The 26,668-nt window shown below is 52.3% G+C and overlaps 3 protein-coding genes across 3 annotated transcripts; 1 reads left to right on the forward strand and 2 right to left on the reverse strand.

Annotated features, from left to right (window-relative positions):
• Window positions 1-2,115: 2,115 nt before the first annotated feature.
• On the forward strand, window positions 2,116-2,921 carry T069G_03713 (phosphoribosyl transferase domain-containing protein; the record flags this gene model as incomplete). Its single annotated transcript, XM_056170923.1, has 2 exons — window positions 2,116-2,614; window positions 2,779-2,921. The coding sequence occupies 2 exons, from the start codon at window positions 2,116-2,118 to the stop codon at window positions 2,919-2,921; spliced, it is 642 nt and encodes a 213-aa protein (XP_056031815.1).
• Window positions 2,922-4,005: 1,084 nt separating this feature from the next.
• T069G_03714 (glycosyl hydrolase family 47 domain-containing protein) lies at window positions 4,006-7,273 on the reverse strand (the record flags this gene model as incomplete). The annotated part of the gene is made up of 4 exons (XM_056170924.1): window positions 4,006-6,041; window positions 6,108-6,775; window positions 6,836-7,032; window positions 7,112-7,273. The coding sequence occupies 4 exons, from the start codon at window positions 7,271-7,273 to the stop codon at window positions 4,006-4,008; spliced, it is 3,063 nt and encodes a 1,020-aa protein (XP_056031816.1).
• Window positions 7,274-20,518: 13,245 nt separating this feature from the next.
• T069G_03715 (uncharacterized protein) lies at window positions 20,519-22,336 on the reverse strand (the record flags this gene model as incomplete). Its single annotated transcript, XM_056170925.1, has 3 exons — window positions 20,519-21,043; window positions 21,116-22,051; window positions 22,199-22,336. The coding sequence occupies 3 exons, from the start codon at window positions 22,334-22,336 to the stop codon at window positions 20,519-20,521; spliced, it is 1,599 nt and encodes a 532-aa protein (XP_056031817.1).
• Window positions 22,337-26,668: the final 4,332 nt, after the last annotated feature.

The raw sequence follows: 26,668 nt of genomic DNA on the forward strand, positions 1-26,668 counted from the left end.
GCCACCAAGGCCATGACATGTCGCTTTTGCACTCGGCCTCATTCATAAGTATAGTAGATACTACATAACACCCACTTGCTCCAGCAATCATCACTTATAATAATACGACGAGAAGACAAGCAAGTTGACACAGGGCGAAACAGGGCGGAACAAGGGGCGAAGCGAGGTGGAAAACGGTAAACGCAGAGACTCTTTCTACTAGCCATCGATCAAAAGGAAAGGCAGTCTTTCGCTGCATGCTAAAGCAGCGGCCGATGGGGTTCCAAGGCAAGGTGTAATACAGAGTACATGCATATCATTCGCGCGGTGGCTCTGCGGCCAATGAATCTCACGCCTGGGCAGCGTCTTGGCCCGCCATTTGCTGCTTTGCTTGCCCGCGAGGGCGATGGATCGGAATAGCGGCCGTGTGTCTGGACGGACCTGGGGGGGCTTGATGGCCTGTCTGGTCCATAAGGCAGATAGATACTGTAGGTCTAGATAGATAGGTAGGTAGGTAGATACTGCAAGATAAAGATGGGACTGAACCTTTTTCGTGCCTCGGGATTGCAGTACTATCATCATCTAGCACATTTGCTGTACAGCAGCAGAGATATGGAACTTGCTCTAGTGTTACAGCAAAGCCTGGCATGGCATGGCATGGCATAGCATTAGCATAACATGGCTTACCACCTTAATCTTACGGAGGTCCCGGGCATTGATGCTTCATCCTCGCCAGCATCATATCGGGCTGCAACAAAAAAAACGGCCCGGCTCGGCAGTGACTGACCAGCCTCATCTTTGTCGCGACGGTACCAAGTACAGCACAGCACTACAGGTACCTGGCAATCCATGACAATGCCCGGTATAGCAGGTCGATGGACTGCTTGCTACAGTATTGCTACCAGGTGCTAGGATGATTATCGCGCACGCAGCCTTTGCCAGCTTGGGGAGGAGTGCGTACAGTAGTCCCGATGCTTGGTTCCCAGATGGAACCTGAGTGATTTTATCCGGGCGGCTGAGCCAGTCAGTGCTAGCAGTAGCAGCGAGCCAAAAGGGACATGAAACTGAAGCTCCAGCCCAGTCCAGCAAAGCCCAGCAAACACACCGACAGTTGACGGGACTTGGAAGCTGAGCGGCGGCCCGGCGGTCCATTTGCAGTAGGTTGGGGAACTTCCATGTCTGTTGGCTTGCTTGGAGGTAGCTTGCGGCGTTGGGGATGTACTTGTGCACCACAACGGCCGACAGCAGGTACCGTCTCATGCCCAACCGGTACCTGGATAGGTGTAGCTGTAGCTGGTCGTGGTACGAGTACGGATACAGTAGCATCAAACCTACTCGTACCGAGAACCTAGCATGGGAGAAACTTGTTTGGCAATTTCCATTTGCTTGTGACGGCCACGTTGCTCCTCCGAGCTTTGAGCGAAGGTACTCGGTACTCCATATTTTCTCGGAGGCGACAGGCATCTCCCAGCGCTTGGCTACCGGCCCGAGACTTGATGGGCAATTGCTTTTGCTTGCATGGAGCAGGTACCGACGGGGTAATCTGGACTAAGGTACGGAGCAGGTGCAGCCGTAGCTCGATGTTTCTGATACACAAGCTGCAGTAACCACTGCATCGTATCGTATCGTACCTTCCCCTCTGCTGCTGTGCTGTTGCTGTGTGCACCCCCTCCATTTGCGCTGCGCTTTGCTCTTGCCAGCTGTGAATGAATTTTTGTGTATTTTTTGCATAGACTGTACTTGTTTTCCCCACCAAAAAATGCTGGAGGAAGGAGAGACACAAGCACCAGAAAAAGGAAAGGAAAGGGCAAAAAAAAAAAAAAAAAAAAAAAAAAAAAAAAAAAAAAAGTACACACCACCCCTCCTTTTTTGCGCGCGCTGTTCTCTGCGCTGCCCGCCATACTGTACTTACTGTAGACGAAAAAAAAGAAAGAAAAAAAAAAAATCAATTCCCGTTTCGTGCTATCTCGGCTTATCCTGCCACCCCAAAACAAAAAATTCACACCACCCCAGAAGTCTGCTCCTATTGCTGTCTGCATCCTGTCTGCCTAACCTCCTCTGACTCTCTCTCACCTCCTCTTTTCCTCTTCTTCTTTCTTTCTCCTCTCTTCTTCTTTTTTTTTTCTTCTCCTCACCATGTCCGCCTCCACTGAGCCTCAGGACATCACCACCTCCTCCTCCAACAGCCAAGATGCCTCGGGACGACAGCCCTCCGCCGCCTCCTCCGCCGCCGCCCAACTCGCCAGTGCACAGATAAGCCTGCGCAAGACGCTGCGCGAGTTCCCCGACTTCCCCATCCCAGGGATTGACTTCGTCGACATCATGCCCCTCTTCGCCAACCCGGATGCCCATGCCACCCTGCTGTCCGCCCTCGAGCTGCAAATCTCCCAGTCCTTTGGCGACAGCAAGCCCGATGTCATTGTCGGCCTCGACGCCCGTGGCTTCCTCTTCGGCCCTGGTCTGGCTCTGCGCCTCGGCGTTCCCTTTGCCGCTGTGAGAAAGCAGGGCAAGCTGCCCGGCCCTTGCGTCACTGCCGAGTATATCAAGGAGTACGGCAAGGACCTGTTCCAGATGCAGCAGGACGCCATCAAGGAGGGGCAGAAGGTGTTGATTGTTGACGATATCATTGCGACGGGTAAGTTGCATCTATGATTCCACCTGCGATCCTGTCCTATCCATGATCACATTGCACGATCCCACATCTCATGAACCCATTGGCACGCATTGTGCGCCCATCGCCAATCCTTTACCTACCTCGGCACATCTCCCACAGATATCAAGATGCTAACTCGCACACAGGTGGCTCGGCGGCAGCGGCGGCGGATCTTGTTCACCAGCTCAAGGGTCAGGTCATTGGTTACCTTTTCATTCTCGAGATTCCTGGCCTCAACGGCCGCGAGAAGCTCAGCGCTCCTACTACTATTCTCATTGAGAACCCATAAATCCTTCTCGAGAAAAAGCCCTCATGTCCTATTCTCTCCATAAGCGGCGCCATTCATCCCACAACAGACGACATGATTGGAAAACAATTTTCTCAACACCACTAGCCCTCGTCGACTAGAAGCATTCTCGGACGAAACATTCTCATCTTCTCGATGCCCTTTTCCCCACATCGACTCGAGGCGCAAAGACGGACGATTCTTCTCATGCTGGGGGGATAATGATGACTCCTGTGGTCCTCCTTATCGGCACGCTTTTTATATGCATCAAAAGTTGTTTGCTTGGATCTTTTCGTTGAATCTTTTCCTAAAACTCATCTTATATATCTCCTTACCATTTTTTTTTTTTATTTTCAATTTTTTTTTTTTTTTTTCAATATGGGGGTTTCTTTCGCAAATTACAATCAAAAAACCAATAGACTATGGAAAGCGTTTTTTCTCTCATCGGGAATGGCGACTGGATGACGTGCTCTGTCCTCATTCCTACTTATACGTTTTATATATACATATGACATAGACCACCTTGCGCTTGCTAAGGATTTTGCGGAGGGGAAACCAAAGGAAACGAATCTTCGGCGAATGACGAGGACGAGTGGGTTTACGGAGAGAAGAAAAAAAGACGTTGGGATGGAAAATTGTTGGGATCAAGGTGGGCATATTTAATAATCACGGCTAGGGACTTTGTGCAATGAAACTCATCTCTTTGCTTTTTATTTTACGTGTATTAAGTTGCTCCCACATGGCCCCGAGCCGGTACGCATAATGATGTCGGCAGTTGCATTCATCAGTGACGTTTCTTGACTGGTGCTAGTACTTGAATGCTTCAATTTCACTTTATAGATATGGCCATGGTCAAGGACTTATTCATCATGTCGTTATAATATGGATTTCTATCTAAGTTATTCAAGGTTACCCTATTTTCCAAATAACAAACTCCACAAACTCCTCCTCCTCTTCGAGTTCATTCTCTGCAACGCTCATACCCATCTATGCAAAAATGCTGATACTATATGCGTGTGATATGTAACTAATTGTTCCTTATATATATATAAACATGTCATGTATTGTATATGCCAAAATGCCACCCCTACAAGACGGCGGCATTCTCCACCACGAGCCCCTGGCTCTCGACCCGATACTTTCTCCTCATGCCTACGCCCATGGCTCTGCCAAAGCGCTCGTAGTCGCCCTGGTCGGCCCTCATGAGGACCATGGGGATACCGTGGAGGCGCTTCATCCCCTTTGGGGTGGTCTGCTCCCTGTCGAGCAGCGGCCGAGGGAGGTCTCCCCTATCGCGGACCACACCCTCGTCGTCTTCGTCGGCGCCGTCTTCGTCAGTAGGCGGCTCGTCGAGGATGATGACTAGCTGTAGCGACTTCTCGTGGGGCGAGAAACTCGGGATATTGTCCAGCTTGCGGCTGAAGGAGCAGCCTCCGCGGCGCATGACAATGACCTGATGCTCGCGCGGCGCGGCCGCAGGGAGCGGCCCGTCGCAGGCCTGATCTGCGAGATAGACGGTCGACCAGGGGAAGTTGAACGCTGGGTATTTCGCGTTGTAAAACGGGTTGCCGGTGATGGGGGTGTCTGGGATAGACGGCATGGGATACGCGCCGGGACCGGTCGACGTGTATGCGTCGTAGCTGTATATCTTGGCAGTGCCCTCGCTGGCGTCTGACGCTGGAATAGCTGTGTAGACGGGTTCGAAGACGGAGGACACAGCGCGGAGTAGTGATTGAAACAACGAGTTTGATGCTAGATTCTCGGCGTTGATCGTGTCGTTGTCCATCATGTCATCCATCTCATCGTCGAGCAGTTCTTCGGAAAACTCAAGCGTGCTGTTGCTAATTTCTGGTTTGTCCACGAGTAGCTCAATCTCCACCGCATCTTTCCTCCTCCTACAGGAAAACACCTCGTCCTTGAGATGCTTGATGTGTTCGGCGTGAAAGAAGACGGTTTCATAGCGTCCCAGCTGAGTATTGCCAATATGCGTAATCCTCCACTTGTAATCCCCTGAAGTCGGGTCCAACACTTGCTCAAGCTGGAGTCTCAATCCTTCCAGCATATTAACTGTTGGTCCTAAATGCGTCTGCCACGAAAGATGCGTGCCAAACCGCGAAGCTATGCCGCTGGTAAGATCATTGGCTGGAAATTCTATCAGCGATATGATACGCTCGGGAGGAGCAACACATGTTCCGTTCTCGGGCAACATGCTCGGTGGAAGAGTCCACGGGAAGATGGTGTGGTTTGAAGTGGCCCTGTACCCGACCACTCGTCCTTTCTTCTTGTCACGCATCTCAACCAGCTCGAGAGGGCCATGTACGTTGGGCGTCCTATATAAATCTGTGAACCGAGAAACGGCAAATAAGTCTGGCCTGGCCGCAGTGGCTGAACTCATCAGATGGTGCTCTAGAGGCGCTGCTGGTGCAGGGCAAGAGTTTGTAAATTGTTCATCATAATAGGTGTAGACTGCGACGTCTTTGCTCTTCTTCACTTTGCGAGTTTTCTCTCGGTTAGGACTCCCTCGCTTGCTTTTTGGTATGATAAGCGGATGGCCTTCTGTGGTAAAGACATAGGCGGCATCCATATTGTTTAACGGATGATCTGGATCGAACAGCAGGTACATGTACTTTGCCGTTTCTCCCAAGAAGAAGCTCTCCATGCGATCTTGCTTCTCGCCCGTCTGAACATCCTGAAGCCCGGCCCAGCCACATTCAGCGTAGCACCGGCGCATGATGTCGCGGAGAACCATCTCGCCGACATGAAGGTACCAAGGATCTCTGGTAGCACGGTAGATGTGGTATGTGGACTCGATAAACTCGGGTCTTCCGGGCCACCAGCCGATGCCTGCCTCGACATTACCCTCGCGAACTGACCAGCGCTCAGGTAATGCAGAATACCGAGTCCACAGGGCCGTGTAGACAAGATTGGCCTCAATAGCTTCCTCAACCTCACCAGCCAAAGCTAGAAGCCCCGGATAGAAAGCACCCAGACTATCGATCCACATGGCATATGGCTGGCCTGTGGCACGATGATTGTTTGAGTAATAGGGGAAATGGCTCCTGTCAGTGTACAAGTACCGCTTGACCGACGCGTGAGCTTGATGCCACGCTTGAAGGAAGGCATCTGACGTGTGCATCTCATCCGGTAGAGGGGGGTGAAGGGAGTTTGGATCCAGCCAGCTGGTCGTACTCTGTCTGCGAGACGTAGAAGCGTTGGGCATGCCCAGGCCAGAGAGAAGGATGTGACTCTTGAGCGCATATTCAAAGAAGCTGTCCATGCCTGCACCGATACCCGCATGGGGCCCAATCCACAGCCCTCGTTCGGCGTCGATGCCGTTACCGATCAGGCCGATTTCGCTCCTGCGATGCCACACTTCCCAGAAGGCTCGTTTGGCAGCTTGTTCGAACCTAGGGTCACCCGTGAGTCTGCTCAAGACGGTAAACTCAAGAACCAGGCTCCCAGCCCCAGCACTACAGGTCTCGGTAATCTCTGGACGGCCGCTTTGCTCCTCCATTGCCTCCGCCAGGTTTTGGTTGAGGGGAGAGTTGACGTAAAAGGGGATGCCGCTGCGGAGATTGACCCGAGGATATGGGATACCGGTTGGGGTGTAAAAAGCAGGAAGCAGTCGTTCAGAAAGATCGAGAGCGAGTCTTAGCAGCTGGCCGTCGTACTTTAATCCGTTTGGCCACGAGATGGGAGGCAGTTCCAAGGGGTCATCGCCTGCGATTCCCTCTGGCTTCGGGTTGTATCCAGTAATGGGTAGCTCTCCGATGGCGAACAAGTGTGCGCTCAGGAGGCCGCCTACGCCACGGATGACAGTCTCGAACACTTGGACTTTGCTGTCTAGGTCGAAGCCTCTAGCACGTATCCCAGCACCAGAAGGTCCTCCTCTGCCATCTCCGTAGTGGCGCACAAACTCGGCCACGCCATCTTGAAAGTCACTCAGAGCCTGTGGTCCAGTATATGAGCCCGTCTGCGGACCACCAGCCAGAATCGCAAGCGTGGACAGGCTGTCTATCAGAGTCAGGGAGTAGTTGCCAAGAGCATCGTTCAAGCTGATTCGCCCGGGATTATCTCGATCTCGCGTCAGGGGAGCACACGATATTGGACGTAGCTAGATAAAATTACCAAAGCATACTGGTCAGCTATATTGTCTACTATATGTACAGGACGTCTGATGACAAATAACCCACCTCGTCCTCGGGAAAAGCATGCTCCATATAGCTGCTATACCCGTGATAGAACATGTCCACCGTGTCCTGCCGCAGCTGGGCCAGATAGTCCGAGCGCATGGCGCCGACCGGCCACAGCAACGAGCAGCCCAGCCATAGCAATGCGACCATCGGCAGCATCATGTCGGGCCGTGTCCGCGTTTCGGGAGCTGGTGAGGCGGCCGCAGAACCGTTCGGAGAAGGCTGGCACGTGCCAGGCGACTCATTGGGGGAGAGAGGCGATGGAGAGAAGCGGCAGCATGGAGCTGCTCACAGCGGAGGAGCCCCTAGACTAGACGGTCTCGCACGGACTCGCGGATTTTGCTCTCTGGCAGTCGTCGTCAAACGCCGTCGTCGACTGGCTTTGATCGCCATGTGCTGTCTGTCATCTTTGCGCAGCGCCACAGCGAATCGGGCTGTTTGGAAGTTGGACGAGGGAATCGTGGCTAGTGCGAAGTGTGGCTGGTGCATCTCTGCTAAGACATCCGTACTCGGACAGCTCAGTAAGGCTGCTTACGAAATCGCCGCTGTACTGTAGATGCTTCGTTTCCGCCTTGATGTCAACAATCTCATGCGAGTTTCACGAACAATCAACGGCATGTCTTCCCGGCGTTATCTCCCCGGAATGATATATCAGCCGACGGCGATATTACAGTATCTAGGCATAGACGATCCTTTGGCGAGATTCCAGTAATATAGCATTGAGTCATCTAGCGAGAGATACAGGATCGCTACAGCTCGCTCCATGATAACTGATGTGGTATTGTCCACGCCCCCTAGCGCGCCTATCGCCACGCATATTTCACGAGCCGGCTTCTGTTTCCGCAATGTGCTCCTACGGAGTCCAATTACTATCAGGTAGTGAACTCCGTTCATATAAAGCGAGGCGGATTGGGCGGCACTGATCCAACAGCTGCGGATCTACAGTACTATTCCCAGGCCGCGGTGCTTGTACCCGGTTCTTGGTGTAAATGCTGTATTCGGCATTTCCGCTGGGCAACTTTCTCCAGATAGATATGGAACCCCAATGCCTGCAAAGGATGAATGAAGCATGACCAACAGGGCCAAATCTCACGCCTACAGGCAGGGATCAGATCAGAGCCCTGCTCGCAAACGGGGAGTGTGAAACTGGAACCTGGAGGATCATCTCAAGTGTGTGTAACACGAGCGCTAAGCCCAGCCATCCACGGGCGTCTATTTCTGCGCCAGCACACACAGCGTCTGCGCATGGAGAAGCTGTGAAAGGCCTCGCCAGTGGTCTCACGACGATAGCCGCGCTGAACAGATGTCCCATTGGATGTTGTATCGTCTCATGATTATGAGTGTTGGTTGCAACAAGTCGAATAACACGCCGTGTGTCTCCATTGGATGTCCGAGAGAGCAACGTATTTCGTATCAGCACATTAGGTATCTGTAGACTACATGTACGAGTACATTGGCAGGCAAATTTGCCCAGAAACTGCATGGGATCTGGCCAAAATCTTACTCGAGCTTGCGAGAGCAGACGAGCAAGCAGGGATCAGAGCTCTGCTTCTAGCATCGAGACTGCCCATCCATGATGCCACAGGTGTGTCTATAGCACAGCTCAGATCAGTGCAGGACAGCAGATGAATCCTTACGAGAGTTGTATGTGCTGTAATCCCTTGAATCACCTTGCTAGCGAGCTCATTCCTCTCAAGCTAGGCCCAGCCCACACGACCTTGCTCCAAGTAGAGCGTATCAAGCAGGACATGCATGGCAAGCAACAAGAGTACGAGTAGCGATAAGTGTGTTCCGTTCCCCCCACAGCTGAGAGAGAATCATGGCAAAAAAACATCAAGTTTTTTCCCTTTCTCCTCGGCGCTAATTCGAGCCCGGACCCTGTGAGGCTTTTCGTTCGTTTCCGCATCTCCCACCCCCCGGTCACGAACTGCTGCTAATGGGCAAATCCGCCATCTCCCCGGCCTCCCATCCCCACTGCGCTAGGAAATAGAACAAAGAAAAAAAGCCCATGTATTTTGTCCGGGTTAATGAGTGCTCTCGTACAATGGAGACTTTCAAGGGCCAAGGCAAATCTCCACGCGGACTTCGGTCGGTTTATTGTCCACGAGGCTTCTGGGATTTGGGGCGCTGCCGAGGGGGGAGGCGTTAGTGGTTCGTCCGAAGAGCGAGGCTCACTCCGGCTGCCATTTGTGCCTGCATGGGGATGGGTGGTCAATGGCATGGCCAGGTACGGTAGATGCTACGGCATGTCAATGTATGGAATAGGGCTAAATCTGTCAGCATCAGCTTCTGGAAGGCTGAAATTCTGCTGATTCAGGTTCGCTTTTTGCTTGGACGGATTGGTGGAATCTTATGTGAATCGGGTCGCGATAACGGGCCTGGCGATGCGCAACACTGCCATCCGAGATCCATCTCCAGGCGCTGCCGACTCCGCCTTTCAGTTTGCCTCTTGGGGCTCCTTTCCAATAGGAAGCGAGAGAAAGCGAGAGAGAATGTCCAAAGGTGTTGGTTGAGACAGTGGATACTTGCGCGTTTCTGATCCATTCCTGTATCGACTACTGTAAGTCGTTTCTCGCAGCACCGCAACCCCTTCTTCGCAAATACAGCAGTAAGCCATCTTGGCACTCCGCAAAACGGACTTGTTTCGCACATCACATTGAGCAACCTGGCTAGGCACAGTATCGTACAGGTCTAATAACCACTATCTCGCCGGATGCCTCTCCCCGTTAGCCCTAGCTCGCAGCAAGTCCAAAAGGCTTCCACGCATTCTTCCGTGGCACGGCTCTGGACTAGGAGATTATCTTTGGTGCTAGCATCTCACACTAGGACAGCCGGTCAAATTGTTCGCGCCATCGCTGTGCTTCTCTGGCTTGCTGGCTGGCGCTGTCTTGTGCCCGTGGCCGGCGCGAAGAGCCCAATCTGAACAAGGTCCCCCTCGAAGCCCCCGGAGTCGAGATTAGCGCTCACAGTCCACGACGTTTGAGATCCGTACTGTGAGTACTTGGATCCTCTTTGTGTTCCCTTGGCTAGTTGAAAAGCCGTCAGGGGATCATTCAAGTCTCATCTCACAATGGGGCGCCAGCAAGGGGGGAGGGGGGTCGGAAAGGCTGATCATCCACGCACGAATAGGTCCAGTACTCGCTCAAGCATCGCCATCTATCCCCGACTCAGGCTAGGACGGTGAAATGATGGCATGGCATGGCAAGGCTAGACCCCTTGCCCGCAGAAAGAGGCGCCAGTTTTTCGTCTTCCGCGACAAGCTTCAATTCGCACAAGGGATCGGATGCCTGCCTGGCCCTGCCGAAGAGGGATGGATCTGTATCTGTACGTCGACCGATCGAGTATGAGCCCGCCAACGGACACGTTCCGCTCGCCTACGGATGTCGTCGTCTCTGGTTGATTTTTTTCATTTATTTTTTTTTTCTCTGCCATGATCATCCAGGGGTGGTACTACTACCGATACTCCATACCTACGTTGCCCTTGGCCTTGTGTGTCCGAAGCAAGCCCCCTCCCCTACCTCGATGAATTGCGACACACACACACACCCGTCCATCCATTGTGGTTCATACAAAATTCTCCCTCTTTGGCAATCGCCGATGCTCTTGTTCAGGGTGTGGATCTGGCGAGACGAACGACATTCGGGCGTCTCCAGATCACATGGCTGATAGGCCATGTAGCCTTCTCGAAAGGGTGGTGGAGAACGACTTGGGGGTTAAATAAAAAAAGACGAGAAAAGAAAAGAAACGAGAGATTGTGTGATTCGCACCAGACGCTCGTGGCGCCCACGCCCAGATCCCGGGCTGCCGCGTCGCCTGCCAACGCACACCCTCGAACTCGACTCGGCTCTTTTACTCTTTTGCCTGCCAGGCGAAGGGCTAGACTCTGTACAGCATTTACAGATGGCTTCAATCCCGTATGGCTGAAGGACATACATGAATGACCCGCAGAGTGGATTTGCGCAGATATTTTGTATTGTGTTGTTATTGTCATGCAGCCCTGTGTGCTAAATAAGGTACAGTAGATGCGACGCGAAGAGAGACAGAGAGAGAGAGAGAGAACATCGGACAAGCCGCGACCTTTCGGATCGACTAGAACTGAACAGTGATGAATCATGATCATGCAAGTAGCAAAGCTTTCCAGATTCGGACGTTGCATCTGAGCATCGTATCGTGCTCCGGCTTCCAACACCGTTTCTATCAAGCGCCTAGACTCCTTGTGCCGTGCAATCAAGCTTGGCCGGTGACAGACGTTGAAGCACGTTGTTGGCTTTTTTGACAGCTCCCCTTGTTTTATGGGGGTTTGGTGATCATCTTGTGGGGAAGAGAAAGGGCTTAGTTAGAGGCTTTTCCGTTCTTTCTCACTCCGAAGCGTGTCCATGTCCATGTCCATGTACATCAACGGTCAAATCTTGGGGGTACTCGTACTACTGAATCTCACCCCCTTTTTCTCCGCCACGGATGGTCTCTCCCCGAAGTATCTTTTGATAGCGGCAACGGCAACGGCATGAGGTCCATTGTCGTCGAGTCATGGACGGCACTGCTGTACCTTGCAACTGATCAACGACAACTTTGAATCTAATTTCTGCCCCCGTCCAGTTACACCGAACCGGCCCCCCGAAGCGTAAAACGGAACGGAGCAACATGCAAACTATACTACTGCAGCCACGAAAAAAAAAAAATAAAGCCACTAATAACAAGCCCTCGTTCGCTCCGTTCGAAGCGAATTGCAAATCATTAAAAAAAGCAATTGGGCTAAAATCGGATCCGCAGTGCAGCGAAGTGACGGGTGATGGACAATAAGCCTGGCGTTTAGGGCCGGTATCGACCTAGCGCTGTCCGTAGTGAAACACAGGGCCTTTTTTCGAATCGTAAGAGTTGGCGAGGCTTGTACGAGTTGTTGAGACATCCGAAATCGTCAATTGTCCTTTCTAATCTTCTTCTGGGGACGGAAGCCGTCGTGAGTTTTGTTTTCCAAGTGGGAATACGGGGGAGTCGGGATTCTCGAGGACTTGGAATCTATGTCATTGATTTTACATTGGTGAATCTCGTGAGCGTACTCGACGTTATTTGCCCCGACACTCGCAGTGGAGATGCCTGGAAATGAAAACCACAGTCGAGCTCGTCCGAAGGGAGAAGCAAGATGTGGCCGCTAAATGTCTCACGCCTCTACCGTTACAAACCCCAAAGGGGGGAGGGGCCGCTGAATAGAGAGAGGCCATAGCCCAGCCTCGAAAGCTCTCAAGTTCGTCTTTCTTCTCATGAACGTCCTTCTCTCTCATCAATGGAGCCTCGCTGACGATGCTAGAAAATAAGGGTATCAATTGTTCTCTCTTTTGCTAACGCAAAAAGCCACGCCTCAAACGTCCGCCCGCCCTGATCCATTTTCCCATTCCCACGTGGCCTCATCGAAACGAAGCCGCCACAAGTTGTCAACACTAAACTAGAAAGGAACTCTTTTCTTATAAGCTCACCCTTCAGCCTTCGCCCGTTACGAGTAACTACTCATTCTCCAGAGTCTTTCCCCCCTTCCAAGCCACCTGATTGTTTTCTCCTCCATGAAAGTGGCTACAGTATGTTTTCTCCTTTCTTAGTCGGGGCCGGACCAAGTTCCCCCATCCCCCCAACCCCCCCTAGCGTGCAAACGATTCTCCCGCTAGAAAGCGCCATTACTTGCTACGCTCTGGGCTTTGAAAAGGCGAAAGCGGAGGTCTCGGAGCAACTCTGAAGCTTGTAGGGCTCTCCTCGTGGGTGCTAGATCGCTTCTTCTTCTTTTACAGTAAAGCCTGGTTAGGGGGGGTATGTAGAAAGAAGACAATGGGTCACTAAGAAAGGACGGATCTACTTGATTCTGGCCCCCATTTCAGGATTGTGCGCCCGAGAATGGATCTCAACGGTTCGTTTCTCTTCTTAGTCTGGCGGGAAGCTGGTGCCGGATAGGTCTACACCGTTTAATCTTGTCAAGTTCAAGGCGTACTATAGGTGAAAAGCCTCCTCAGCGTAACTTTGATCCGACTAAACGCTACATGTACTGTAACATTACATCTCGAGTCTACTAGAAAAGAAGCCCACTCAGCCTTGTGGAAATGCTAGCGGAAAGTTCGTTCTGTACAGTAGTGCTGAAAGGGGGGAGGAGGGTGGACTAATCTAGGCACCGCGTTGGTCAACTTAACGCCTCACCTGCATATCGCGTTGTGGCGGCTTCCTTCAAAAAACCTGGCGATCCGCGACGATTATCCAAGTCAAGAAAGGGGCGTGTGTGTCGACGAGGATCATTATTTGTCAAACAGCCATGATTTACAAGTACGTACATCGTACGAGTTTGGAAAAGAGAAGCACCTTTGCAAGGCCAGGGTAACACAGGGAAGAGAAAAAAGCCGACTCGGCACATAAACGCAACGCCCCCCAACAATCTCGCGATATATTTCCCCTACGGTGTAACTTCTCGTCGGGGAATATCTGATTCGCCCACGAGTGCCCCCGAGATCTTCTTTCATTTGCCCCCGGCAAAAAACAAGATAATGCACACAGCCCTCTTGTGTACCGGATAGTAGTTGCCTCGTATATCTGAGGAGGAGGGAATCCTAGGAGCAAAGCAAGCATGGTGCCGAGAAGGAATGGAGCACCGTCAGATGACCAACTGGACGGCATTTGTCCGTTTTGTTGCCCCCTCTCAGAGGGACAGCCACATGCATTTCTGCGTTTGCTCATTTTCTAAAGTGGCAAAAAAATGTAAAGGTTTTGGGGGGATTGCTGCTCGTAGCCGTAATGGCATGTGTAGCGACTTAGACTCGACGGGGACATACGCGGAGACTTAATCATTCAAGCCATTTCTCGTGTTACAGACAGGAAAAATACGAAAGTACCTTACATATTGGTATTGAAGAGAGAAAAGAGTAAAGTTGAGCATTGTATGCCCCCGTAGTGGTTTGTTGTGCTTTGCTCGAATAGTATTGATGTTCAACGTTGACAGGACAACATCTTGTTTTGCACAGACGAGGTGCTTCTACTACAGCATACAGCACTAATCACTTACACCATAACAGTATGTACAAGTATTCAGCACACAGGGACAGCTTTGCCAATTAATTATTCTCATTCATGCATTAATAACAATAAATCCTTCTGCGATATGCCTTCATCTCTCTCAGCATCAAAGGGTGCTGATACTGTAGCGTTGCCATCAACCCCCTAGTAACCTCCAGCGCCTGGCGGTTGTCGGCTATTAGCAGTCCACCTACAGTGAGAGGGTACAGTACAAGAGGTCCCTGTCCGCACGCCCCTCCCAACCCACAACCATAGCAAGGCAGGCTGTTCAACGAAATAAATAGACTCCATAAATTCAAGCAAAAAATAGAAAAATAAATTACAAATATCGAGAATAATAAACAGAAAAACAATGATACTAATAAAACCCTACACCCTCACCATAAAAAGGAAAAGAAAAAAGAAGATACAAACAAACTCCCACACACCTGTACTGTACCCCTCCCCAGACAACAAAAGAGAAGAAGGGGGGAGTGTCTCTGTACATCCACCTTCCTATCTTCGTATTACCCAGTGCGAACTACTTCCGCAATCGTTGCACACAAATGCACTACACAAAGACAAAGGATCCCCCCCATGCTGGGCACATCTTCAATACGGACAAGCGCCGGATTTTGAAAGGAGGGGGGTGGTTACGGATTTTGCAAAATGCAAGGGGGGGAGGGGGGTGGGAAAGAGAAAAGAGAGGGGAGGGAGGGTTGTTGCTCTCTTTTCGCCAATACAAGCGCAGCAAGATGAAAACATGAACCCAGAACTTCTTTGCTCGCTACAAATGGATGGAAGCACCTTTCTCGGCTTAACGTTATTTCCAGGGCTCTCTCTTGGCTGCCTTGACGAAGGATTCGTTCCACGTCCAAAGAGAGAGAAGGAAAAAAAAAGGAGATGAGTCAAAATGCCGAACAAACACCGGTATGCACAGGAGATGTGACTGGCTTCCTTCTTCTTTTTCTGTATAGAAGCAGGATTCCATTCCATGCAAGGATCAAAAAGATAAATGAACGTCCGGCTTTTCTCCCGCCGGCCGATGCGCTACGGAAGCAGACATGGTATTTGGCCTGGGGGATTTGCGTAGGCCTAGGTAGGCAAGGTAAGGAGGACCTGCAATAATAGCATCAAACTCTTTTGTCGCCTCATGCAGATTGCTATGGGGGGACACAAATACCCAGTCGGTTTCATTCTCTGTTAGCGCAGGGAAATCACAGGGCCTAGATGCGCAGCTTATTTTGTCCTCTGTGAGCGCTTCTCTCAGCCTTCTCTCCAAAGCTAGCATGGGGTATCAAAATTACCCGCTCAGCGCCACTTTTCCCTTAGCGCAGGAAGATCACAGGGATGGAACAATGCACTGCTTATTTTGTCACCTTTCTGGAGATTAGGGAGATTGGGGAGATTGGATGAGGGCATACCTGAGTGACAAAAACAAGTCAAGCTTCCATGGCCGAATGCTACATCAAAGGCACCAAAAAGGGCACCATCTACATACATAGGCACGGCCACATGCCACACAGGCCATGCAAGTTATCGTCAAGGTACCCAGTCACTTCATCTGCCTGATCTGTCCTCGCACGGGGCGGAGGTGGCGCAGATCCGTACAACCACGGATATACAGCCAGTATAGCGTCAGACTCATTCTAATCTCCCCAAACGTCACGGATCCTATTGCATTTGATCCATTCATTCCAAACCGCCTCATCTCAATACACGTACAAGTACAAGTAAGCAGCGTTGCAATGGCTCGTCATTTCATTCCTCCGTGACAAGTGACGTCCCCGCCATGTATTTCCCCTTCAGGCGACTTCCGGTTGGCACGTAATCTGCCTCGTTCATTGGCGGCGATGCGAATGAGCATGCGCCAACAACATCGCTTGCGAAGCGGACTATTGCCGAGCTCAAATCGTCGGCTTGCCAGTGACATGCAGGTCGCATATGGACAACTGCAGCGCAAACAGGCCAGCTTTGGAAAAAAACGGATGCTTTGAAATCCAATTCCAATTGCGTTGCGCCTCGGGTTCCGGTTCAGCTTGCCTTCTCACAGTGCTGGCTGTACACAACAGAGTGGATCATCATCATCCAGGCCCGATATTCAACGGCTGTCGCTTTTGGACCGCCTTTTACTCTGCGCAAATCTCAGCACATCGCACCATTCTCCGCCCAGCCTCGGCACCTCGTTGCTACCCGGGGCCACTCACACCAAAGTCCCCCCAAAACAACTCCCGAACAGCAGCGGCACAGTCGGGGCAGGCTGCAGATGCCATGCCACTGCAACCTGTTCCTGTCTGCCCTTTTTTACCTTTTCTTCCGAGGGCCCTGTACTGTAGCCATGGCCCCGTAGCATTCGCTCGCCTGCGTTCATCCGATGTTTGCCACTTTAATACATTTGCCTGGACCTGCTTCTAGGGCAATTGCTCCGCATTGTACGAGTAAACGGCAGAAAACATGGATGATGCGTTGCCGGCACTTTCGTGTCTGTCGCACGTTCCACCAAACTTTGTCATGCGGCAGGCCGCTCGACATCTTCAGCCTTCGGCACGGGCTCTCTGCCATATTTGAGAGGTGCCTGCTTGTCACGTAACACATGGTACACGCATGCTTGCATCATCCTGCGAGTGTGCAGGTGGATAAACTGGCCTGACTCTTTCGCTGACCTCGCAATCCCTGCGATTCTGTATACGAGGGCGCCCATTAGCAGATTATGATATTTTTTTCAAGGACATGGACCTCGTCGAATAGAACTGCTCCGTCAATGCTTGTACGCTGCATTCGCAGTCCCCGCCCATATGTACTCTTGCATGTCGCTGTGCTTGTACTCATACGCGGCCACAAATGGACAAATTGGACAGGTGGACAAATTGACAAATTGACAAATTAGTCTTGCCGACCAGTGTTGCGTAGGACCATCTTGGTCGATGGAGCGCCGCTTAGGGCCATGTTCGGTCTTTTGGAGCGCTACTCCGTCCAGGATGCCACGGGCTCCGCATTGCGACCCCGTAGATCGACCGGCCGGGGCGCGCCGTTAACAGGAGCAAAACGCACGGCCGCCCAGCCGAAGTGTCCATTTTGTACTCCGAAAGTCATGCCGCAGTGTTCTCGCACCAAACCTTGGTTTCTTCCGCTCTCTCGAGGGGAAATGAAGCCCAGAGACTCAAGGGGGGAGGGAAAGCGAGGAACGAGGGAGAAGGGCAGCCCCCTTGCTCCCAGTCAACCATGTCCTCCAATCGTTCTCTCTTGTTTTTGCTTCTTCATGGGAGGCGTGGACCCCAAATTGCGAATCCACTTTCCACCGCGTCATTTTCCAGACTGTCGGGACGGAGGGGCGGTGGGCAAGACATGGGTGTTCCGTACAGTGCGGGTGCCGTCATCCGCGAAACCCGCCCGAAAATGCAGGCAAAAAAGGCAGACAAGAAGGAAGAATGCCAGCAAGAAAGGGGACAAGGCCATCGGAGTGGGAATGCGCGGAAATGCGCATCGAGGACACTTGCTCGTGCAAGTAGCACTGCAGCGTCCGAGTCCACTGTCTTTCGGCGGCTAAAGGTCTACGGGACCCGTTGGCAGATCGACCTGTTGTCCTAGCGAGCGGCATCGATGACTCGGAATCGCAGCTCCGCCGTGACAGTGTGGGCACATCTGGCACCATATCTCTCTGTATCCTCGTGCCATGTGCCCAGCCGTAAGTGCTAGGAGTGACCAGGTCTCTCGTAACATGACAAATGAATAGCAGAAGGATTGCGAATGGTAAATCCAAGAATCGGGGCCGGCCGTCTTTGACGCCCCAGATTCCGGGTTTGAGCAGAGCAATTGTGCTTCCTCCGCTTAGCGCATCTGAACAGACCATCCATGCTTCTCAAGCCCGGACTCAGCCCCAGCTGTTCCTGAGCTCACTGCCCCCGGACAACGCCCAGGGACTGCCACTGCTAAACCTGGAAGTCTACAGCGATCGTAGCAGGTCCAGTTCCTAAGCGATGCGATTCCAGGCCATCCATGTGCTGACCACCCTCGTGGCAAATCATCTTGCATTTCGCATTGACATGTCGTGATGAGCTGAACCAGGACAGCGCGCGGAGGCCGGAATCGCTGTGCCTGGGGTATCTTTTGTTTTGCTCCGCCCGGTCGCTATATCCGGACTACTACGCAAGTAGGATTCACGTCTGTGTCAGGACTTTCTGTCCACCTGCTGGTGCCATTTTCCCCGAAGAGGAAAAGGAGGAAGAGACGCACAACGTACCACCATTCAGTTCAACACATCAACCTGACGCAGAAACGGCACAATCCAAGTTTGGGGCCAGAGCGTCCCATTGCCAATGGAGTCGAGGATGAAGAAAAGCAGCAAGGTACAGTAGCATGGAGCACCAGCACAGTGGGCGATGCGAGCAGGCCAAGGGGGACCACGGATGTACGAGAGAGAGTGCCGCGGCCTGAAAGAATCAACAGACTCGTAAATCTCGTACTGTGTAAACGGGGGGAGGCAGGCGGCATGGCTTGTGTTTGGCTGGGCGCTGGGCAGGCGCATGTGCACGTCTGCATGTGCAAAGTACCTGATACAGTGTGCGAAAGCGGAGCCACAGGCGGATGGGGGACTGTGCAGCTGAATGGCGGCCAGCCGATCCAGCAGCGAGCCACTCCAACTAGGCGAATAAAAGGCCAAAGACACTGAGACAAATCAAGACGCCTCAGCAGCAGGGAAAGGCAAACAAACCATCAGCTCGATCTCAGCCGCAGAGAAAAAAGCAAAGAGAAGCAAAGAGCCGCATGTCCCTTGCCCTTTTTTTTTTTCTTTTTCCTGGTTTGGCTTCTGCTCCCTCCCATCCCTTGCCGTCACCCCATCCCTCGTACTGTGTGCAGTACCAGTACAGCAACATGCGGCAGCGACATCGTCTTCTCACCTCCCCCTCGTCGTCCTTTTGCCCCCTTCCAGGGTTCGTGATGCAGCCTCTTCTGCGTCAGGCAAGGCGCGAACCCGACAGTTGGGAACTGGTGGTGTGGTCTCGTCGCGAATTGGCTGGCCAGCCCGCAGCTGCATGCCTGCCTGCCTGACGGTGTCCGCTCGGCGCCTCTTGGACGCTGTGAATGGACGAGATGCCTTGCCCATCTCACCTGGCCCTGCAAGTTCGACATGCTGCAACCTGGTCGGCCCCCTCCCTCCCTTGCGTTTTTCTTCTCTTTGCTCGCTTTTCTCTGCTGTTTGGAGGGCGTGGCTCGCACAGAGGGGAAAAAAGGACAACAAAAGGGCCTGGTGACGGTGGCGCTGCGGGAACAACAGGCCATTTCGTCCGTCGTCTTCTCGAATGTGAATGGCCGGGGTTCAGGAAGAGCCGCGTTGTTGTGTTGCAGGAGGGGTGATGACGGCGAGAGATAAGGTATTACGCCGGGATCCCACGGGTTCCCGTTGTCAATGTACAGTGCATATCACACAGTGCACGTCAAGACCTGCACTGACCAGGCGCTCGTCTTGCTCGGGCTTCGTCCTCCGCCGTTTCAAGGTGCTGAAGGACGGCCACGTAGGAGCATCCCCGCTGGCTAGCAGTCTTCCATGTTGTCATCTGCAGCGACAATGCCACACCCGCATGCGGCCCACAAGTTCGCCTTGAACACGTTGGACGCGCTTCCTTCTACACGTCCTCCATTAGGTACAGGTAGCACAAGGTACTGTACTCGCACAGGTAGATGCGGTAAGCCATCGAGTGATTCTAGTACCTGCCTAGTACTCAGCCGCTCTCTATCGCCGATTGCGTTAACACCGATACCGATACCACCCGCAGTCAGGTATCTTGCAAAATTCATTTCACATGTGCTCAAATTAATAGGTACTGTAGTCTTTTTTATGGTGGTATTGAAGCTTTAGAGTTGTATTGATTAATCATATCTATACAATTGTTTACTATGTCCATGGTCCCAGTGCCTGTGGGCAAGGCAACATAAAGTCAGTGAGCCAACATGATGCATCCAGGCATATCGTGAGATTGTATCCATCTTGAGCCATCCCGAGTTTTTCCCCCCAGTTCCCCGGTTGTTCGACCGTCAAAGCAAGGAAAAGTAGAAAAGACAGAAATAGAAAAGGGACAAGGTGAGAGATTAAAGGTTACAGACGAAGAGTAGAAAACAAGAGGAAACCAGAAAAATATACACGAGGACAACAGAAATCTGAAAAGTAACATGTGGGTAATCCAGAGGGAGTGTTGATTCTTCGTCGAGAAGATTGGAGCATTCTAAACAATGAAACAAAACAAAAGAAACAAATGGAGCATTCCCATGCCAACCCTCCAGCCAAGCCTTCCTTCCATCCATCCATCCATCCATCCAATGCATGCGCTGTTCTATACCGCTGACATTATCGTGCCATCTCCCATGTAAGTCATGCAAGAGCCCCCTTCAAGGTGCCTTTGGGGCTGGATGGTACACTGGCACTGGTCGGATCCCAATGGGGTGGCCGTTTGTGTTGCTGTGCACCCGCGCCATGTGCTCTGTGTCTGGCTCAATCTTCATGGGAGCCCGGTTCTCCCACAGGTTTGTTGAGTCCATCATTTCGCCGTTTACAGAGGACATGTCTTCATCCCAGCGATCTTGTCGTCCGTATACTTGATTAATCACGTCGTCCTCGTTGTGGGGCGTCTGGGAAATTCGCAGCATGTCGTCGCTCACAGGAACGTCACCACCCGGTTCTCCTCGGCCAGTTGACCGTTTCTTGACAATGGTTTTGCGGCGGCGACGGATGCAATCGTCAAGGCCATCAATGTATATGGCCTCTTCCCATTTCAGATCGTTGACAATCTTAATCTCAATGTCGCTCGCGCTCAGCAGCATGTTCCGGGAGCCACCCATCTCATGGAAGCGGTCAAGGATGATTTGATATCTCTCCTTTTCGACCCTCTTAAAAGCGGCTTGTAGTATTCTTAACTATTTGATGGAACGCAGTAGTTAGCATTGCCTACGTTTTCAAAGGCGATGGCGTGGTGGGGTTGTACTTACATCTTCTGGAAGCCAATCATAGAACTTGGACCGACCGCGTTTGAATTTCATTTGGAGCATTTCTTTGCCGTGCTTCTTGTTGAACTTTTTCTCAAAGTCGGCCTGGATACTGTCCCACATGTCCTGTCCCCTCTGGGAGCGATGCCTCCACCTTGACTCGAAGATGCAGCGCTCCTCTTCGGGGCACCCCTTTTTGATGGGAGGAGGGATTTCTTGGCCATAGCAGTTCTTGTGCTCATCGCTAGGATCAGCCTGGCTGCGAAGTGAACCGCCGCCCCTCTTGGACGACCTCGACTTCTTATTCACTCGTGTGCTGCCCTGAGTTGCAGAGCGTCGACGAGGAGAGCCGCTGGAGGAGCGTCGAACGGTGTCGGCACGACTGGTGTAGCTGCGGTCATCTGTGCTGGCCCGTCGAACGTTGTAAGAGTGTGATGGGTGAGACTGCACGAGCAGAGATGCTGGGTGGGAGACGTCACGGGGGTGCGGTTCCACGGGCAGATGACGAGGTTCACGTATCATCATGGAGTTTTGGTTGCCCATCTCCATGGGAACGTAGTATGAGGGCGGTCCTTGGTTGTGCATTGACTGCGTATCCGGGCCTTCAGACACGCTGAAGGACCCGTAGTAGGGCTCTGTTGGCGGGTTGGGCGTGCGGCGATCTTCAGGAATGTAGAAGTCCGATGTCACCGGCACCTGGCTATTCATAGGCGAGCCATTCGGCGCGTTTTGGTTGTGCATGTCGAACTGGTTGTTCCACGGCTGGTGATACATCTTGGAGCTTCCAGGCGGGGTTGGCACTTGGGTATAAGGGGTGCTCGGAGGAGGAGGATACTGCGGTGCCAATTTGCGGATCTGGTGCAGTGGGGGAGAGCTTGTCGTGGAGATGGGAGTGAGAAGGCTAGAGTCGCACGGGGCAGGGATGTTGAAGGAGGAAACCTGCGAAAACGGACGATTGGTAAGCTTACAACCCTGGCCGGAGCTGTGAGGGGAGAGCAGACGGAGAAACAGGACGGCAAAGGATCAGGCATTGATCTCTTTTGGGAGGTTTGCTGTGTGAAAAGGGAAAAGGCGTGCAAGACTTACTGCTGAGAAAGGGGCCACTTCCGGATAGGCTGAAGTGCCTGCAGGCGCGATGGATCTGGCCTCAGACAAGTCGTGGGATCCTGCCAGGTCACCTGTGTGTGGTAAACCTGCAGGAATATACTGTTGTTGCTCTACCATGTTCATGCAAGCGGCACGTTGGATAGGAATCCTTGGGCGTTAAAAAAAAAACACAGCCAAGGTTTCTCTTTGGTTGGGTAGCGGCGGCAATGCAGCTGCAGAGCTTGTCAAGAGTCAATTCTTTGCGATGGCGCAAAAGTCAATGACTGATGGTAGATGATACCTGTACCTTGGACGGTATGCCAGGTGGGGGTGCAAAGAAGGTAATTGAGAAGTAAAATGGGGGAAATAAAAGGAAAATGCGACTTGTAAGAAGAAACAAAGTTGTCGCTTCAAGTCCGTAGAGCGGCACGTTTATGTATTTGAGAGAGGGCGATTGTAGGTGAAGGAGGGGTGGGCAGTTTTGCAATAGCGATAATGAGCCGCCAAAGATTTGAGGAATTCTGCCTACCGTGGCCGCGGCCGTGGTTGGTCAAAGGTATAACGATAAAGTTGGAGATGATCTAGCTGGGGAAGCCAGGACAGGTGTAGAAACGGCAGATGAAGAAGAGAGCCTTGTGAGGAAGTCGGAAACAGGAAGAGATGGCAAGACTCTTTGTATAAATGGAGGCTCAGATCAAGAGCCGGGTGAGCTCTCCATGGTTGCAGGGCCGTGAGTCGACAAGCACGGGAATCAGTACAAGTACATACGAGCCGTGGCCTAGTGCGTGCTACCTGGCGCAGGGATCAAGCGTCAGATCCTAGTTGACCAGGGGGTTCGGGGAGTGTGGTTAGAGTCGTATGGCTTGAGCCAGGGTCCCCGGTCAATACGGACAGGGCTGGCAGTGGTTAATGTACATACAGTGGGAGACACTGTTGTGCATGAGATAGCCGCCGAGGCGTGCGGAACTGGAGATGGGGGCATGTCGCTCTAGAGCATGTTGGAGAAACGGTAGGGGCGTGCGCGGACGTTCTCCAGGAGACTCCGAGTGCCTCTGCATCGAGTGCGACGAGTGTAAAATCAAGCGTATACGGTGGACACATGACAATAGCAACGTAATAGCAGCCAAATCCGAGGAGATGAAGGCAGAGAACAATCAATAGCAGCGGCGGGGACACTAGACAGTCATCAATTCGCCATCTCCCGGGCCGGCGATCAGTGAGCACGGGCAACTGAGAGTGATTGCCAATATGCCCCAATATCAGACCTAATTTGCTGTCTCTGGTTGCATCATGGCCGCGGGTCACAGTGCTTGGATGACGGAAGCCTGCGTGTCTGGCACAGCAAAACTTACCCAAGACGAAAGGGGGCCATGAGGGGTAATGCCCAGATGATACTGTAGAGATAGATCTACCTAGGCAGGCAGATGCTCGTGCGCAAGGTACCTTGAGCAGCTGAGACGAGAAAAAAGCAATTCAAGGTGCCACTGACGTATCCGGCAAGTTGCCCTCAAATCCCAAAACACACAGTCGCGATGTAATCCCAACAGCTCGAGAGGCGTTCGCATCCAAATAGATCCAGTAGAAGCTGGCTCGTACCCTGCCTCTGAGAACAGGCTCATCAGCACTCGACCGCATCACGAATACGTGTAGAGGCTAGCTAGATGAGGTGTCATCAGGCACGCCAAAGTAACGGCGAGAGGTGATAGCCGCGTCTTTCCCCAAGTTAGGACCCCGATGCAGCCGGCGGGAAAGCAAAAGATCAACTTAATCTCTCCGAAATCTTGGCAGGACTGAAAGAGGCGGCAAAGAAGATTCTAAATGACGCCGGGGGAGAATCGTATCCAAGGCAGAGGCAGCCGCCACGAGCGTCAAGCTGGAGGCAGATTTTGCTGGTAAGGGTGCGGAGGTTCTTCGTGGGCTGGCAGATCACGCCCCGGCATAGGGCAGAGGGCCAGCGCATCACATCAGAGGCAGAGGCAGAGCAAAAGAGAGACGCATCGATTGCCGAGATCGTACTAGCGACCACTCTGTTAGCATGAATGTGACAGATGGAGAGAAAATGAGGGAGCCTCAATAGCTTGGAGTGGCAGAGATCAGGCTCCGCTTGGGGGTGGAGAATTGGAAATCAGAATTCAGGCGAGTTTAGGGCTGTTTCGTTTTGGCTGAAGTGTCTTCCTCAACAGGACTAGCGCTCTTTCTCTCGAAAATGGACGCAATGGTTCAAGGGTCTCTGGTCTCAGGCCTCGGTACTTTCGCACACTCCTGCCTTCCAATGGTGGTCAAGGTAGTAGTATCAGTACACCTGAGGTACTCTGGCTTTAGTCAATGGCATTCCCGAGTAGAAGTATTCACCAGTACCTCGTATGCTGGGCGTTCATTCCACAGCTCATCCTAACCGCAGGAGCGCACCTGTCTGTATTTTCTACGAACCCGGTACCTTGCCTTGCTCCGGACTCCGATTCATTATTGCGACAACCGGGGAAAAGAAGGTCAGGGTACGGCGGTACCTTACTGCTGTGCGAGTCCTCGTACGTGTGCATGTACCTTAGTGGCTCCTACCTGTGCTGCAGGCAGTAAAGCGCAAATCTCCTCCAGTCTGCCTTGACCAGAGACCACTTCAGCACTGCCATGGACGTTCATCCACAGTGCGGCCCAAACTGCGACCCATCTGCTTCCATGGAATCGATACTGACGACCTACGACTAATTCCTTATCCTAGGACTGTACGAATAGCATACGAGTACGCTCTGATACAGCGCCTGCTGCGCGCAAACCATCTGCGACGATGCTTGCTAGTGGTCCGTCAGAATACGTGGCACTAGAGCGCAAGATCCATCCGACAATGGAAGCCATGGTGTCCCACGCCAGGGCTAGCTTTCGATTGTGTCCTGTGCCCTTTGATATTTCCTCAAGCTAGCATCTGATTCACAGTGCCGCTAGCGCTCATGTTCCATCTCAGCGACAAAGTCTCAAAAGCCTCTGCTCCACGTTCAGTGAGCTAGCATCCATGGCTAGACAGTCTAGACGAATACCCTCGACAGCATCTCTGTACAATGTTCCCGCTATCGACTTACAAGACAGACGATCATGGAAGCCAGCGAATACCCGTCACGAACGACAGCCGCGTATCTTCGGAAGGCGGCGGCATTTGCCTAGTCCATGGCAACCTAGGTACTCGTATCTGATCTACCGCCTACGATTATCGTGCGTGCGGCTGTTTATGCTTCTTCCCCGCCTAGCTCCGATCAGTGGGTTTGCCCAGTCACAAACTGTGAAATGACGAGAGTCACCAATATCTATCGAGATGGATACCCCTGAAAGGGGCACGACGACATCAAAGTGCTGATCAAATAAGCTGTCCAGTGTCCATCAGGTGGATTGTGACTGGTAGCCAAGGGAATGCTAAGTCTGTCGCTCGCTCATCCACTGGGCATTCAATCAACCGCATCACACCATTCAATGGCCTGCTAGTGTAGGCCATTGTGTATTTTCAATAGGTGCCAAGGCTAATTAGCGCAGTGGAAGCTTGCCACGACACGCTCCGTGCTCAGGCGCACGGCTTCACACAATCTACTCTTGACGCCTCTAGCGCAGCACTGTTCCTCAATCAAATCTCATACCAGACGTCGGCCGTTCTTCAACACCAGCGGCATGACCGAGCTGCTGCTGCTGCTACTGCTGCTTTTGTTGTCTGCCTTTGCCTCTTTTGCCCTTTTTGCCTTTTTTTTCAATTCTTTGCTTATAAGAACTACAATAACATTCCTTTGTCTCTCATCTAGACCATGCTTCAGACATGGCTGCTTGCTGAGATGCTAGCGTTCAGCTCCTTACTTGGTTCACTTGGTGAGATATTCAAGTCCCACTTAGGACAGTGCGGCGTTCATGTTTAAATCGCCCTATGAAAACGCTAAGCCTGTCAATCATTGACCGAGTCAAGCGAAAGGCCTAAGCGCAAGGGGCATGACAAACAGACAAGACTTGGTGCTCGAGAGGAACGAGTCTCTCGGATAGGTACGAGTACTCATTGTGGCCCACCCGTACATATTGCTCGAGATTTCAAAGGTCGCACCTGTTCTGTCCGATACCCCCGTCCAGAGTGGTATCAACGCGGCGGCCATGCCTCAATTTCCACGCTGTCGGGACCGTACCGTACCATTCTCAAACCTCGCGGCGGCGGAGTAATGGACTTTTGGTTCTAGGCCACGACAAGCCAGCCCGTATGGGGAACTATACGGACGTCGTCCGAGAAGCAACGGTGCTCTTTGTGGCAGTGACCGAGGGAGATGCCTGGCCTTGGGATATGCAGTTCCGTGGCCATGCATACAGACCCAAAACGGTAACGGTTGGCCTGCCTCTCCTTGCTTCCGCTGTAGAGCTCACCAACAGGAGGCATGGCTCTCATGGCTCATGGCTCATGGCTCATGGCAACTCATGGCACTCATGGCACTGCCGACGCGATCGTGCCAACGC

This window comes from Trichoderma breve, chromosome 2, assembly GCF_028502605.1.
Source record: "Trichoderma breve strain T069 chromosome 2, whole genome shotgun sequence".
In the NCBI taxonomy this organism is placed as follows: domain Eukaryota; kingdom Fungi; phylum Ascomycota; class Sordariomycetes; order Hypocreales; family Hypocreaceae; genus Trichoderma; species Trichoderma breve.